This window comes from Eurosta solidaginis, chromosome 3, assembly GCF_040869045.1.
Source record: "Eurosta solidaginis isolate ZX-2024a chromosome 3, ASM4086904v1, whole genome shotgun sequence".
Classification (NCBI taxonomy): Eukaryota; Metazoa; Arthropoda; class Insecta; order Diptera; family Tephritidae; genus Eurosta; species Eurosta solidaginis.
The window spans coordinates 192,230,400-192,248,092 of record NC_090321.1 but is presented as its reverse complement, the minus strand read 5'-3'; the positions used below and the strand labels follow the sequence as shown (position 1 = coordinate 192,248,092).

Here is a 17,693-nt window from a genome sequence, read left to right as displayed (position 1 = left end):
ACATTTTTAAAAAGCTAAAAACGAAATCTAAAAAGAGCTAACTCAAAAGTATCCAATTTAGAAAAAATCTTTCTATCGAATTTCTTAATTATTATAAAGTATTCTATGCTAGGCAGTTCTACTAACTAAAGAGATTTCAGTCTAGAACATTTTATATTTTTATTAGAATTACATGTTTTTCTATCTTATCTTGGACAATGATGAAACGAGTTCTTTCGAGTTGTCTGCGAAGGATTTTTATTTCAAGGGAAGAGAATGCAGCCCAAGGTCGATGTTACTTTGACGTTAAAAAGTTTAATGAACAGTTTTGTATTTCAGTAATCGGTGTCGTTGTTAACAGTGGGTAGTAGTCGTTACAGCCTTACATTGGTTAGAACTTATACATTTAAAGACTTCATTTCATGGAAATGCGCTATGAATATCTCTTTCAAGTTGCATTTGCATTATTTAACATACCTCCCAGTAGCAAATAGATTAATTAGCTTTAAATCAGCTGGTCTGATATGAATAAACATGTATGTATATGTATATGTATATTAGGCCGGGTCGATTTGTGGGGAGTCAAAAAAATCGCCCATTGCTCTGTGAAAATCATATTCTAGGGATCAAACTAAGAAACTTTGCCGAAGGAACCATACCTCCAAAACGAATTCTGCTGTCCCCCCCTTTGGGTCGTAGGGGCAAATTTTGAAAAATCCCACTTTGAAATGCCTATGTTTTTTTCTTTTTGGAGTTTATTTTTCTCTTTAGAAATGTATTTAGTCAGAACATATGTAAATGAAAAAATGAATTTAACTTAGTAATAGAAAAGGAATTTAAAAAAATTATTAGAAATTAACGTTTTTACAACCCCCTTTTAAAACCAAGGCATCACTGTGATGCATTTGCATGTCGTAAACATAGTTGTGTGGGTTTTTTATTCAACCGTTTTAAAAAATGAAGGTATCACTGTGACACAATTGCAGATTGTACAATTGCTTGTGTTGTTTTTTTTAAGCCACCACAAGACACAGCAGGTAGAATTGAAATTGCCCCTACCCAAAAGTTCGACCCAAAGGGGGGGCATCAGAATTCGTTTTAGAGGTATGGTTCCTTCGGCAAAGTTTCTTATTTTGATCCCTAGAAAACGATTTTCACAGAGCAAAGAGCGATTTTTAAATCGACCCGCCATAATGTATATGTACCCATATACTCATTCGTACATTAGAGTGACCGTTAGCCATGAAAAATAAATTTTTTACATTTTATTAAAGAAGCTGGATAAACAGTTTTCGTCTTCAATTTTAATTGTCAAAAATGTGTAACCAAAATGTCTGTCCTCTTCTTTTTATGGAATCGAATTTGATAATAAATTGTTTCATAAAATATGTCATCGTCTTGAATTTATTGTGAAAATAATAAAGAAGCAGTTTCGAAATTATCCGAAAAATAATGCCGGAATTATCGGAAAATTGTTTGAAATTTATCGCGAAAAAATGTTGAAAGGACTGCTGAAATATCATGAAATTTTCACGAATACAACTCAGAAATGACGACGAAATATACCTGAAATCATCCCTCACACAATTTCGAAATCATCCCCGAATAGTCCCGAAGCAGTCTTAAAATTATGCCAACAAAACCCCAAAAAAATCTGAAAACTATGCTGAAAGAGACCTGGATGATTGAAATTATCCCGACAATGGTCTTGATACATTCACAAAAACAATATATAAATAGTCTGCTATCTTCGTCTTGTTAAAGCCTCAGTTCGCTTAAACCGTCACCGGTCTGCTATCATACTCTCTATGCAAGAGGAGTTACCGGCATTTTCATATCACAGAACCGGATCTTCGACAGCTATTTTTAATTTGTGATCTTTTTGAAATACATCATCTACCAGTTCTTGTACTTGCATAGACTCTTCTGATTTAGGGCAAGGCATCCGCAAGTCTTTTTATTTCATAATGAAACCGCTAGTTAGGAAAGAAAAATAATTGGAGATTCACCTATATTAAAGTATATTTAACTCAATCTAAAAACAGTATAGACTTAAGATAAACATGTTTTTGCCAGTTAATTTGCTATAAATGCTGACGTGAATACCTTAAATGATATGTATAAAAAATCCAACTAATTTCCAACATTAAAATTCATTGAATTTTAGTATGAATATTTAGCAGTTTTGTCACTTTTTTAGGGCAGAAGCTCAAGATGTTGAGGACAGCGCAGAACACCAGCGAATTGAGTAAACAACGGGCACCCTAATATTAATTCAACAAAAAGGGAATAAGTCTGTTTATATAGAAGTGAATCGCAAATTTCTATATTACACGATCTTTTCATAGAACTTCATAGTATAGCAGCGTCATTCAAAAGTATTCGATGAACTTTGTGTTGGAAAATCATGCAAGTAATGTAAAGCAGTAGCCAGAAAAAACTTATTCACCTGACACTGATTCATCAAGATCGTTGATATACATACTGCATATTGGTAATGCTAATGTATGAGTAGGGGGGTGTGTGTGTAAATATATACTTAAATTCTATATTTATACGATTTACAAAGCAATTAATTATGCCAATTTTACAATATCACGCAATTTAACTTAAAAGTATGTACGTATGTATATACATACATATCTTCGTCCATGTACATACGTGTATGGGTTGTGGTCTAGTGGAAAATCGCGCCCTTTCGTAGAAATCCCAGAGGGTGGGGTTTTTTCTGATTTTAACTTGCTTTTCTGTAAATCTACATTTTGCTTGAATCTTTGGAGATACTTATTATTGCATATGTAGTTAGTTACCTATTAATATAAAACAATTGTTTTTTTTTTTTTTTAATTAAAGAGAAACTAAACAAATATCAACAAATAAAAAGAAAACGCGTTCCCGAGTAGGGCAAATCCCCGGCGAATTTCGCAAGAAAAAAAATTGTATAATTACTTTTTAAAAAGTAGCCAGCAAGAAATACGTCAATAATGTAAGCGCACTTGTCGTCATAGATACGAATATACATTGCATATATGAGACGTTTATATGTACAATTTACACACAAGTCTATCCATAGAGTAGTACATGTCGTTTGAGAGCTACATCATGTTTGTGGTATCGTAAAGATACGCGCTACCAATTTTCGAGATAAGCTTAAATGTATCTCATAAATGTTTTTATAGAATTTTGCTTGCGATACTAACACACCCGCCGCTGGAAGGCAGTTCAAGTTGAACATACATACATATATGGTATCTACATAAACAGAATAAACAAAGTAGTATAATACAATTAAAGCTACTAACAAGGGTAGTGACAGAAGGTGTGCCAATTCTACAATACTAATGAGAAGGATAAGTTGGAGCTGCATGTGTACTAGCCATTTGTAGCTATTGACGATTTCAGTGCCTCTAAACAGTAGTTGGTATAGCTGGAGAAGGCACTGTAAAATACTGAGAAAGTCAAGAGCTTTTAAGAACAATATCGTAAGAGATCGTGAACATGGTTGATAAGCAATGAAATTGTAATTTGGCTGACGAACGAACAACTGCTGGGATAGCAGTCCAAAAAAGCGAGCTCGTGGAGAATGGAGTGCAGACGGCGCTGTTATGTCTTTCAACATGACTCATGTAGGAAATCTTCTCTCACTTCTCCGCTTAATGTCTAACCAAAGCGAATATCACGTACCGATATAATAATTTTCACCCTAAGCCATATTTTGTGAAAATTTATCTGAATCATGTTTTGACGGGATATTAGGAAACACACTCAAATTCGCCATTTTCCCGTAACTATGTAAACCTCGCAAACGAATCGATTTTTCATAAAATTTGTGAGGTTTTAGGTCAAACTACTAGGTCGTTAATATGTTGCCCTATAGTTTTGTCTGAATTTTACATTGTCGGGATTTTGTTTTTACTGCATTTTGGCTTGTCTGGATTGTGTATCAAAGCGATTTCCGAAAATTGTCGCAATTATGTCTTTTCGGGATTGTAAAATTCGGGATTATGAGGTAGTCCTATTAAATTTTTAAGATAGTAGCACATAATTTTTTCTATGCACTTAGGACTTGTTCAATATATACCTTAGTTTTAAACCCCCATCACATAACTTTTTCCAGTTTTTATACCTTTCAGAAAAATTAAATAACACGATTCTCAAAAGTGTAAGTCCTTAAGGGAGAAAGATGGACACACCAATGAGTATACCGAAAAGATCAGGACGACGATCTGAGTTGAGCCATGTCCGCCTCTCTGTTTGAACGCAAACTAGTCTCTCAATTTTTGAAATAACTTGACAAATTTTGGTCAGCGGATGAATTTTTGTGTCCGATTAGATATTTGTTGGAATCGACCGTACAGGACCACCAAAGCATATATCTCCCATAAAACAGATTTTTCAGAAAAGACGGTTTTTTGTCATACCTTCCTAAGTTTATCAGATAAAAGCTTAAATTTTCACCGTATTGAAACGATCGGTCGTATATATACATAGAATATTGTTCAGATAAGGAAATTTTCTTGATTTCTGCCCCATTTTAACATAGAATATTCAAGTTTCACCAAATTATTAGGCCAATGGTCCTATATATGGTATATATCCTATACAACCGAATGTTCAGATAAGAAACTTTTCGTAATTTCTGCCCCATTCTAACAGCTAGAATCTTCAAATTTCTTCAAATACTTACGTATTCGTCATATATTGTTTAGACAAGTGATTCATGAACGGGAAATTTTGTGTGAGGATTTCCGATATATTTTTTATTTTATATGTATCGAAAATGTTGCTTACGTACATCTCTTCTCTACATATTACTCATCTTATACAACTGATTACTCGGATATAAAGAGTATATAACATTCATGAAAAGTGCCAAAGAAAGTATGGTCCTTACGTGTTGACTTTTTTAAGACTTTTCCACAAGCTCAAGTCTACTGGTATTTATTTATTTTCTTAATTTAAATTTAATCCATACGAAAATTGGAGCATAATATAAATCACGGCCATGACGATGGCCGACCAGCGAGCAAGTCCAATCAGTCCAACCGTCTTTCAACCGTCCTTGCCAATTTCATAAAATCAGCAAGCCAAAGCAACAGGCGGATAACAAGTTTTTCTTTCGTCACTTGCGGCTGACATTGTTGTTAAACATCTTTGTTGTTATTGTTTATAATTTTGCTGCTTTTGTTGTTATTGTTCTCATGGTTATTACAATGCGAATATACTAAATGTAAATTTTTTTTTTTAAGTTATTTGTTGCTGCTGTGTTGTTTTTCACTTGAATTTGTTAAGAAAACATTGTTGTTATTGCTACTGCTGTTGTTGCTTGGCACACATACAAACATAAACATACATTTGTACATACTTCTACATAACATTGGTGCGATTGTTTTCCATTATCTTTGATTTTGTTTGCAGATTAGTGAATTAATATTTTCGTTGTTGCATTTTTTTTTTGTTCGTGGTTAATATTTCAAGTTTCATTGTTTTTGTTGCCGTAGGGTATATTGCGAAAGTTTTGCTGTTGTACTATATTTACAATGCTGTGCTTTTTTTATATTTTTATTCTCATTTAACTTGCAACATGCAACATTTGCAGTGCTTGTTGCTTTTGTTGTTGTTGTAGCGCAGTTAAATGCACATTTTAGCCGTTAATGTGACGTGCAACGCTTGGCAGCAGGCGAGCAAAAATTTAGCGGCGCAGTGAGGAGAACGAGGCCATGAGTGTGGCGGTGTTGGATTGGTGTCGCTTTGGAGGTATTCGACTGCCATGAAATCTGTTTTAATTTGATTTGTTGCGCTATGGTGTGACATTCACAAGTCAACAACAACGAATGGCACGTCAGAGATTTGCGCTTTGTTTTAGAGATTTAATTCGTTGATAAGGTCAATAGCAGTTTTATTTATTCAGCTATGAAAATGGATTTATTTTTTTTTTTTAATACATATGGAGTGAAGTTGACAAATATGTAGCATAGTTCGTCTTTAGTACATATGTATGTAGCTATTACTTATATATCTATGCAGGAAAAGATATATATATATATTTATTGAAATAAAGTTTAGGCACACTTGCAGTTAGAAGTTTTCAAAAGTGTGTGAGTTTAACCTCAGGTTAACTCTGAGTTAAAAATTTAACTTGCAGTGGGCCTAAGTCTCCAAAAAAAGCAAAAAAAAAAACTTGGTAATATGATCTTCTAGGAAAAAAACGTAATCAGCTGTAGTCTGTTGAAGTGGAAAAAACATAAATAATCCAGCTATTATAAAAAATGATTTTATGGCTAATATGAACCAGTAAAATATCATTGTGGCATAAAGAACTAACACTTTCAATATTAAAAAAAAAAAAACTGTGTAAAAAATTTGGAAAGTGTTTCTTTTCGTATGAAAATAAAAAATAAATGTAATGCGTGATAACCGCCGAAGAGATTTTGAGCCCACCTTCTCTTCCAATTTTTGTCATGCTGCTTTTTAAATTTTCCTACAAATTGGTGGAACTGGACCTACTCGTTTTATGCCGACTCCGTACGGCATCTGTAAGGCAGAAGAATTTTCACTGAGAGCTTTTCATGGCAGAACTACACTCAGAGTGCTTGCCAAACACTGCCGAGGGGCGGCTTAGAAAAATTGTCCTCTAATTGAAAACCTTGTTTTTAAAATTTTGATGTTGCTTTGCCCGGCGTGTGAACCCAGGATTTTATAAAATTTTGCAATTTTGTTTGAACAACATTTTATTTGTAATTTTCTGGTTTGGTCTAAGGATTGGCCTAAGAATTTCATTAATATCTATGAATTGGAAAAATACTTCATTTAAAATATGATTTATATCTACCGAATGCATGGAAGAAAAATTTTGGAAAATATTATAGGAATCTTTTTCGAATGGTACACTGAGCGAAAAAGTGCATTGTAAAAACAAGAACGCGACATATTAATTCAATAACTTTCAACTTAGGGGAAAAATAATATTGAAATACATTAATTTAACAATTTCCAACTTTGATTTGATTGTATTTATTAATTATTTCGAAAATAATATTGAAATAACTTTATTTTAATGTTGCACGATATTATTTTAAGAATTTTTTGATATTGATTTTAACGCTAAGTTGAAACATTTTTAAATCTATAATGCACAACATTAAATCACTATTGCAACAACATTGATCAATGACGTTAAAATTGCAAAGCATCGAATCAATAAGAAAAATTTCTAAATCAATATGACAACATTTTAAATCAATCAGCTGCTTCGTTCTGTATTGCAAATTATAACACGTGCTTTTAAAAAATGTCTATTAAATTAAATTTGAAAGACGGTGTTTTATCCAACAAAATGGTGGAATTGTGACAATAATGCAACTTCATCTTGCAATTGTTGAAGAATTTGCACTAGAAAATGTGAATTTCAGTGAAAGTGACCAAAATACTGTGTCCATCGATGAAGTCAATGACGAAGAAGATAGAAAAAAGCTGATCGAATGGCTGAAAGATCATGCATTATCAAAAGTTTTGGTGTACCTTCAAAGCAAGGTTATCTATTAAACAAATTCTAATTTTAAATATGTATATATATATACAAGTGTAGGTGCGCAGGTAACTCTTGAAAGCCTTCAGTATTTAGACAAGGATGACTTAAAGGAGACTATTCCACCGATTGGCCTCCGAGCAAAGTTTCGCAGCAAGCTCATTGCATGGAGAAAGAAATAGGTAAGAAGTGCTTTGCAGCCTATCTCAAGCATTTTGAAACGATTTTTTTTTTTTTTTTGAAATAATTTTTAGTTTGTTATTGAATATGAAGAACATTCCTTAAGGTCGGACATTGGAAAATGGGCGAAACAAGGCAGCCTTAATAGTCCATCTCCAGCGCCAGCCCCTCTTCTAGATGTATACAATGTCCATGGCTGTCTTAATAAAGTAATTAAAGTGCAACTTTTTGGTAAAAATTTTAATTTTTTTGTCTACTATATTTAGGATTTATCAAGTTTTTGGATGAAATGGAATAGAACCTATCATGAGCTTTCAATCAGAAGAATTTATTAATATTACCAAACAATACTATTTCTCTAACATGACTCAAACATACGATATCGACCTGAAAAGAATACAATGTTGTTATGAACTTCTTTATAGTGGAACGAAATACAAAAAAAAAATTATTATTTGTCCACCAACTTACTAGAAGCGCATTTAAGTTATATAAAATAAAAATGTTTTTGTATCAAAATAGCATAGCTTATATTTTATGTCAAGAAGTTTTCATAAACAAATTTTGTTCACATTTCCAATCGTATGAAATTGGATCTTTAAAGGAATGTTTAGAAATAAAAACATTTTCAGAGTTAAATACTTCGCCTCTACATCTATATCCGCTATGCAATGGTAAAACATAAGTCAGACAAAAATATATAGCATAGTTGTTACTTTTTATTTTCATGAAATCTTTTGAATTTTTGTTCTCTTTTGAAAATTATATTGTGTTTATGTTTCACAAGAGTTGAGTTTGGTAAGTGAAGCTCTTTAAATCGAAGAATACGAATAAAAAATGATATAGGAATTGTACTGAAGGTTTTGTAAAGTCAGTAAAACCTTAAAGGGGGTAGTAAAGGAGGGGGGAGGGGGAGGTCTACAATTTCGTAATTTAATATTATAGCGTGCGTTTTTAATTTAATAATGTACGTTTTTAATTTAATAACGTTTTCATTTAATATTAATAATTGGCATTCTGAATTTAATATTGCTCTTGTTTTGCACCAACAATGCTCATTATTAATTTAATAATTATTTCATATTGATTCAATAAGACGACAACTCAAATCGATGAGAATCAAATATTAAATCAACGCCGAAAAATATTAAATATGTGGAATATTGCACAACATTAAAATAAAGTTGTTCTGTATTGAAATAAGAATTTTCGACATTACTAGACTTTCATTAATGTTTCTTATTGAATCAATATCGTTTTTTTTTTTTGATTCTATGTTGTTTTTTCTCTGGCTGTACTGAAAGAGGTCTAAATTTGGCTCATTTATAAAGCAGTTCCATATGCCTTATTCCCAATTTTCCCAGCAAAAAAATTATCATCCCCGCCTGAGAACTTTTTTTACATTACTTGGACCCATTTGTATCCCAAACAATGCTGAATGCAATAGTCATTTATCAAGTGCTTGCAGTTGAGAATCCACCCGGCTTTTAGAACGACTGACTATAATGGGCTTCTGGAACCACATGAAGGCATGTAAATCTTGTCCTACTTTCCTTAGCATAATGTGTGTATGTGATTTTGTACCTTCATCGAAAAACGCATATAATTGAAGTACTCTTATGATTTAGTTTGCTGTCAAGTATATTGAAGCCGAGTCATACACACCAATGCAATGAGGCAGTCCCAGTCCACAAATACTACACTCATAAAAAAATCGTACACATATACGATAACAAACAAAAGTAGAGATATATGCATAAAATTGTTAACCTCCTTGCAGTTTCGTTTTATTTAAAAAAATATATATATTGGTTGTGGGCGTAGGCTTCCTAATTGAATTAGTATGCCACAAGTTACTTAGTTGTTTGATAGCCTCAGACGTCAGCGACTAGCAATAAGACAACAAAACACTCAAATACAACGATTGTAAGTTGAGTGAGTGAGGTTAGACTTAACGATAAGGCAAAGCGTTTTTAAAGTTCACTTGAAATATGAAAGGTGCGAAGGGAAAACAGAACTAAAACGTAAGTTATATGTTTTTGATGTAACAGTGTGTGGGTGTTTCATGTTTTCCTCATTCGCAACGTTCAACCGAGATCGAACACAATGTTTGTAAGTTTGCTTGTACATGTGAGTGTGCGAACACACTTTTTTATCGCAGTCTAAGCTAACGGGCAGACTAACTGGCAAGCAGACGATGACAATGATATGTCAGGGTGGTGTTGCGAAATCCCTCATTGTAATGAAGTTTTTCAATTGTGTTAGGTGCAACTGACAAAGTCTAAAAGCTTTGAAAATACACTGTGAGAATGGTGTGATGGTAATGTCAGTGTTGAAATTCATTTCATTTATGCAACTAAAGAAATCATAAAAAATGAGAAATAAATGTTGAAATAAAAAAATTTTATTAAAGAATGTAATATTGAAATAAAACAAATACAAAACCATTAAATAAAACAAAATTTAAAAAAGTTGAAAAAAAACAAAATAAAGTTAAAGTAAATTAAATAAATAAAAAATAATATAAATTTAAATACAGTTACATAAAATAAAGTAAAATAAAATAAAATATAATAAGACAAAAGAAATTAAAAGAAATATTATAAAATAAAATAAAGTCAAATAAAATAAAATAAAATAAAATAAAGTCAAATAGAAAAGTAAAACATATCAAACACATACAACCTGCAGGAGCGGTATGCGGAGATGCTAAGAAAATATCAAAATCTGGCACACCGAATACAGGAGACGTGGAAGCTGCGCAAAGCCGACATAATACCCATTATAATATATCCTCAACTGGAGTAATCCCAAAATCTCTAAATTGTAGCCCTGAGAAACTTCAACTCAGTCAGATAAGCTCTATAGTTAGAAAATTCTTAAGCATACACTTATCTACGACGATTTATATAAATTTAAAAACCAGATACTTATGTAGCTATTTATAGATAATCTTACCAAAAACTGTAAAACCAAATTAAAAACTAGTTAATAGCGCTATATATCTTGTTTTTTATAACCGATATTTAATGTAAACCTTCAAAGAAGAAAATTTTTAATTAAAACAAAAAAATAAAATAACAAAAGGAGTTCGACTCCCACTCCCGGGAGAAAAGGCTTTGAAGAGATTTACAAGGTATAATCGAAACAGCTGTCGCCTTGTCCGTCCTGATGTCACGTTGTTTAAATTTTTCCCAAATTATTAAATAAATTATAAAATTAAAAAATTGCTTCAAATAAATGTTTTCATACATTTAAAAAAAAAAAAAAAAAGCAATATGGGCAATCCCCGATTACTAAAAAATCATACATAACAAAATAAAATTTAAAAAAATAAAGGAAAACAAAATAAAAAAATTTTTACAAAAAATAAAATAAAATAAAGTAACAAAAATAAAACAAAATAAAATAATATGCAACAGAATTAAATTAAATTAAAAACAAAAATTTAATAAATTGAAAATAAATAAATTTAAAAAATCTAAAAAAATAAAACAAAATTAAATAAAATAAGTTGAAAAAAAAATTAATAAATCAAACAGAATTAAATAAAACAAAATAAAATAGAATAAAATAAAATAAAAGCATAAAATGTAATGAAGTATAATAAAAAAAAAATTGTATGTAGTACAACGTATAGTCAAATGAAAGAAAGAGGGGAAAAAGGTAAAATATAAGGAATATCACCTAATAAGATAACATAAATTTAAATAAAATAAAATTCGAAAAGTTATAAACTGTTATTGCTCAGCGGGTATTGCTTATTATATGAAGGCATCTTTAAAGTACTTTTTTATTCTTATTAATAAAACCTTTTGGAAAAAATTGTAACAACATATCTCTAAAAAAAATAGGTAAATGAAAAATAGTTTACAAAATTTGCATGTTAAAATTTAACTTTTTATTTTCATTTTTAATAATTTGTTTTTCAACTAAATTATTTTTAAAAATAACTTCATTTCCTGAACTTTTTCTCGGACTTTTAAATTTTTCCAAAAATATTTAATTGAATAATTATTAAATTAAGTTCAATAAAATCAATAGAGAAGCAAAATAAACCAAACAAAACATCTTGTCGCCAGTTATAGTCAAAATTAAATATACCAACTTCACTACTTCGCACCTATTTATATAAGTCATTTATTTGTACATCTATGTATATGTGCAGTTATTTAAAGAAAAAAATTACACGTGCTTTTGCCATTTAACAAAATTCTTCTACAACACAACAAGTTAATTACGAACAGACAGTTCTACAAACTGCCACACCTTTAAGGGACAACTAAAATATTGCTTAAATCAATAAATTATAATTTTTTTAAGCAATATCATAAAACAACTCTGGTGACTTTAAAGCTCATAAAAAAATTTTTTAAGGTTTTATAGAATGTCTCATTTCATAGCCGCCAGGAGTTGAAGGGTTAACACACTTTTATGCAGCTGAAAGCAAAAACAGGGTTAGAAAAAAAGTCAAACAAATGGAAGTGAAAAAAAAAATTAATTTATGAGTGCACAAAGGGTGTAACTGCAACTGGACTGCAACATCTCCTTCTTGTCCACTCATCAACATTACTTATTTGGTAGCTGCACCGCTTCGGTTTGAGTAAATTATCGCGCCCATTGTATGTACAAAGTTATACGTTTGTTGTTGTATGATGTTATGTCCACTCTCCAAACGCCAGTCGCCCAGCCAGTTTGTTCCATTCATATTTACAGCTTTTATTTAAATAAAGCAATAAAGAAAGCTACCCAACTATTGAGGACGATAAACGGCTTGCTGGCTACTTCCAAGTGTTTTATATGTATGTGCTTATGTACATATAAATGTATACACATTTATGAACTTATTGGGACGCTCGAAAGGGAATTTCTAGTTTAACAAAACTTTTTTTTTGTACTTTAAGATCGATTCGACACTCTTTATTTAGTTGAGCGCAATGTTGAATTGTTTCCTTAGTGTTTCTATTGTAGTTACCATTTGGAACAGTAGCATTTATCATTATTGTTTTTGTTGTTACTGTTTTGTTTTATTGCTACTTGTGGCAGTAATTAAAACCGCCCTCATGGTAAAGCGAAAGCGGAAGTCGTTTATTGATTGTTTTTTGACTTCGCATGCGAAGGGCGGACAAATTTATTTACCCAAAATCATACAAATTTACACACAGGACGATAATACATCTAAGTACGTGTAATTCAAGTCCAGTCACTATTTTGTTTTAGGTTAACTTTATTTTGCATAGTTTTGTTTCATTTTTACTTTTAATGTTGCGTAGCGTTAATAGTTTTAAGAAACCTTGACGTATATTAAGTTAAGTTAAAGATTTAAGTAAGTGTACGCCGGGACATTGGCCTTCAGACGGGTGTGTTTGTTAGCACTGCTTACTGGCTTTTATTTACTTTGATTTAATTGTTTTATAAACGTTTTGTGTACAGGCGCGAGGATAATTTACGAGTATACACATTTTTTGTAAACGTGAATACTGTTTTATAGTATTGTTCTATCAGTTCCATAAATAGGTCGCAGAATGTATTGAAAGAGGTTTGAAGTTGAATAAAAAATCGATAGTAAATTTATTTTGTTTGTTGGTCGGCGTATAATAGAAGGAAATTTGTAAATATTTAGAATTTTTATATATTAAAGTTAGAGTAAATACTTGTGATTTGCATCTTTGCTCCGCTTAAAGTGTGCTTGTCTTTATCTTTATTTTTACTTTTTGGTTATAGAAATCATAAGCAATGTGCATTTTGTAGCTGCAAAAGATTAGCTACATCTTTACATATAAAACTCATGTGTCGCAATGTTTGTCCGCGATGAACACCTAAACTACTGAACCGTTTTTGAATTTGTTTTACACCCCGTGTGAAGTTTGATCTAACTTGAAATGCAGGATAGGTTATATCTCAGTTTATAGTCGCAATATTATTTTACTGCAATTTTTTTAAATGTTTATATGTGTTAATAAAATGTTACGTATACGCACCGGCACTCATATTTTCAAGTGGTACTTCCGTGTAATTGGTTGGTGTTTAATTAAACAACGTGCTTATCAATAAAAAATATTATAGCGAATGATATCAAGTATAGCACACCTCCAGGCCCCTCGAGAGGGGGGGGGGAATGGGGATTACCCCGGGCGCGGGGTTTCTGGGGGCCCGCGGCTTAGAGGTACTAAGACTTTTTTTTAATTCAGGAGAGTCTTTAGTTGTTCCATGTGCAATTTTTAAGCCGAATTTCAAAAGCAACGAATATCTACATTACGTTTTAATATTATAGTGAAGTGTGAAAAATAAAAATCTATATATATAAAAAGAAAGGCCAAAATATGTGTTAGTTGGTCGCCGGTGTTTGAAGAGATGCGTCAGTCGATTTTGTTCAAGCTTTAACACAAGTTGCGTATACCTCACGTGGTGGTTATTACATAGGTTTGGTTGCGATTGACGTACAGGGTCTAGAGATATAGGCCGAAAAATGGGCCCGGGTACCCCTAGAATGTGTGGATAATATGGATATCAAATGAAAGCCGCTGCTGAGAGCTCTAAAGTAATTTTCGTTGTGATATTCGATTTAGTCGCATCAACCTGGCAAAACTAATAAATATACATGCGAAGCCGAAATAAGGACATGAATTAATAATACCAACATACCTTTTTACATACGTCCTATGCGATTTGCCTGCAATTTGGTATATAAATTTGCCTATATTAGTATTTACGACCCTTTTTTCCGGGAAGTAGACCGGAAACGGACTGGGACTGAGACTCGTAGTGGGACTGGGACTGAGACTCGGAGTGGGACTGGGACTGAGAATCGGAGTGGGCCTGTGATTGGGAATAGAACAAAATAAGGGATGAAGAAGAATGAGAAGAGAAGAGAACAGAGAGAAGAAGGAGACTGAGAAAGATGGAGATAGATGAAGCGAAAAAGATGGAGGGAGGAGTGAATAAAAGGATTAGGAAAAAGTGAAGAGGGGGGAGGGCAGAATTAGATGGAAAAAGCTTATTAAAATGTATTCATATAGGCCAAATTTAGGGCAGAACAACGTCTGCCGGGTCTGCTAGTACATATATAATTTTTGTTTGTAGCATAAAAACTATTTCATATTCCTCAAATTTGTGGTATCAAATTTCAGAGCTATGTGAACAGAGTTGGCGGTGTTAAGGAGGGTTGAACGATTTCGTCGTGGTTTTACCGTTGGGCTTGAAAATTTCACTAATTGAAAAAGCCAGTACCTAGAGTAAAGTAACTTTGGGCCACCATTGAGTTCGCTCTTTTCGACTGTAACTCGAAAATTTGGGAAATATATGGATTGGGAATAGCTAATTATGTATCCATTCAGCTTCACTTAGTATTTTAAAGCTCGATACTTAAATTTAAAGTTTCAGTAAACCTGTACGCAATTTCTTTGTTTCGCAATTCCTTCTCTAATTTTGAAACATACATATGTATGTATGCAAAAAACTGTTGAAGTGGATTTAATACTTATTTGAATGGCTCAAATTATTTTCAGCATTTATGTAATATGTATAAAAAAGTTTTAAGGTAAGAAACGATATTTAGTGCGAATTTAGACCTTTTGTACTACATTTGACATCTTTGAGCAGGGAGCATTTTGCTTCTGAAAAAATGCTATTTAAGATTTGAGAATCAACGAAAAATAAAAATTCATCTCTTACATGTATTTTATCGGTCTCGCCATGCCATTTGCTCCAGAAAACTCGGCGATGTAGTCGGTTGAAGCAGTTGATTGACGATAAGGGTTAATTTAAACGTTTAACGGTCTATTGCTCAGAAAATACCAGAAATATTTTATAGCAACATTGCATTTTAAGATTCTATTGAGTTTCGAGAAATATTATTAATAAAGCGGTCAAAGTTAGCCCACTTTCTCCTTCCCAAAAAGTTTGTTGAGTAAATATTTATAAAATTTGAGTTTTATTACATTTTTTTTTGTAGTCAGTATATAATAAATTTATAATGTTTTTTGGAGTTTAAATTTATTATAATGGGACGAGTGAATAAACAATTTTAAAGCTTTCTTCACAAAAAATTGCATACGTTATATTGAAATCAAGGCTGCAAAATAGCGCTATTTTCATCAAGGTTGGACTGGCCGGTCCATGAGGAAGGACCTCACATAGACTGAATGAGTCCATAGTGCCTATTTTCATTAGAAAAACAATTTTTTAAATATTTTTTTTTCAAACGAAAAAAATATCCTTTTGCTGGCAAAAAAACAAAAACAATAAAACGAGCAATCATTACGGATTTTTTCAATTTTTTTTTTTGTACAAATATAAAAAAAAAATGTACTTTACGAGGAAGGATCTCGAAAACTTTTTATTTTTTGCAGATTTTTTTTTCTCTCTCTAAGCTCTGCATTATAACAAAAAAATAAGCTTTCATTCATCAAAATCGATGGACTAATACAAAAGTTATAAGCATTCAAGTAAATATATCCATTCAATACTTAAGTACTGCAAAAAAATAAGAGTTTTCGAGATCCTTCCTCGGAAAATACAAATTTTTTTATATTTTTACAAAAAAAATTTAAAAAAATCCATAATGATTGTTCGTTATCTTTGAATCTGCGGGCCTAGAAAAAAGTGTTTTATGCACAGTTTATAGCAAACTTTGTTACCTTTTAAAAGCTTTAAACCGTTTTGGAATTGCTCAATTCGTTCTTGAGATACATATATGATTAAGTGGACCCAATTTATTATTATTATTGTTTTTTTTTTTTTTGAAAAAACGGTAATTCGTAAATATCTCAATAACGTTACCATAGAATTAAAAATGGCCTTGATTTCCGGAATCAAGGGGTGATTTTACAAAGGAATTTCATAATGGCATCTCTGGTGCAGAAAAAAAGTGAATTTGTGATTCAGTGTAATTTTTTAAGTGTAACATAAAAAGAAACAAACAACAATAAAAGAAAGTTTCGTTAATTAATTTATCAGTGTAACATATGGTTCAACCAAATTCAAAAAATCTTGATATTTTATCTTGAATTTGGAATTAAATCATCTATCCTCATAGAGGTCCGTTCCATTGCCCCACTCACGCGTCACTGTTGGAAAATGTAAATTTTTATGGAACTAAGTTTTATAATCGATAAGCTACGAATTCAGAACTCGAATTCCAGCTCAGGGTCAGAACAATAATTTTTATGGTAATTGCTTTTTTTTAATTTTTCTATAATTGAAAAATTATTTTTTAATTGGGAATAGAAGATAGCAAATGTTTCAAATACCTGTCATAGCTGCCCAGGTAGATCCATGTGCTCTTAGTTTATTAACAGTATATTTTGTTTTATCGACTTATTGGTAAAGCATTCCAGGTCTCTAATTATTCCTTATTAAAAAATAATTTTGCAATTATACACAAATATATAAAAAAAAATTATCATAAAAATTATTGTTCTGGCTTTGAGTGCGAATTCGAACCTGAAACCCTTTATCAATAGGCCGATAAAACAAAAACAATAAGCCACGAATATTATTGCATCATAAGGGTTAACCAAGATTAAGTTTTTCGTGGAACCCCCATAAATTAAAGGTTTATATTTCTTCTTAATTGTTATTTCCCAATAAGCTTTTCTCATTCACCAAGACTAAAGTCAGCTCAATTTTTTCTTTGTATCTTAAGAATTGTATTTTAAAAAATCACTTAAATACGTATATGGCACTGGAAAATTTTCTAAACCACATATTCAATAAGCCACTTCTTTCCTTCTCCCTCAATAGATAAATGAAAATAATTTTCACATACCTGTGTTTGCGTGAGGCCCAGACTCGCCGCTAATTCGGCTCGCTCTGGCAGCGCTAAATACTGGGTACGCTGGAATCGTCGATTTAATTGTTGTAATTGCAATGAACTGTATATAGTGCGAGGTTTACGCATTTTTTTGCCTTTACCATTTACTCGCAAACCGGAATCTTCACATTTATCGGATATGGAGAAATCTGCAGGAGAGGAATAATTTCACAAATTAAATTTCTTAAAAAA

General features: G+C 31.6%; 1 protein-coding gene across 5 annotated transcripts in view; it reads right to left on the bottom strand.

Moving 5' to 3' along the window:
* Nucleotides 1-17,693, bottom strand: part of Dll (Distal-less) — a 199,798-nt gene that overhangs the window by 134,366 nt on the left and 47,739 nt on the right. For all 5 annotated transcript variants that reach the window (XM_067774368.1, XM_067774371.1, XM_067774370.1 and 2 more), the window contains exon 3: nt 17,457-17,650. In XM_067774368.1, the coding sequence (XP_067630469.1) occupies nt 17,457-17,650 (194 nt within the window). The remainder of the gene's footprint in view (nt 1-17,456; nt 17,651-17,693) is intronic.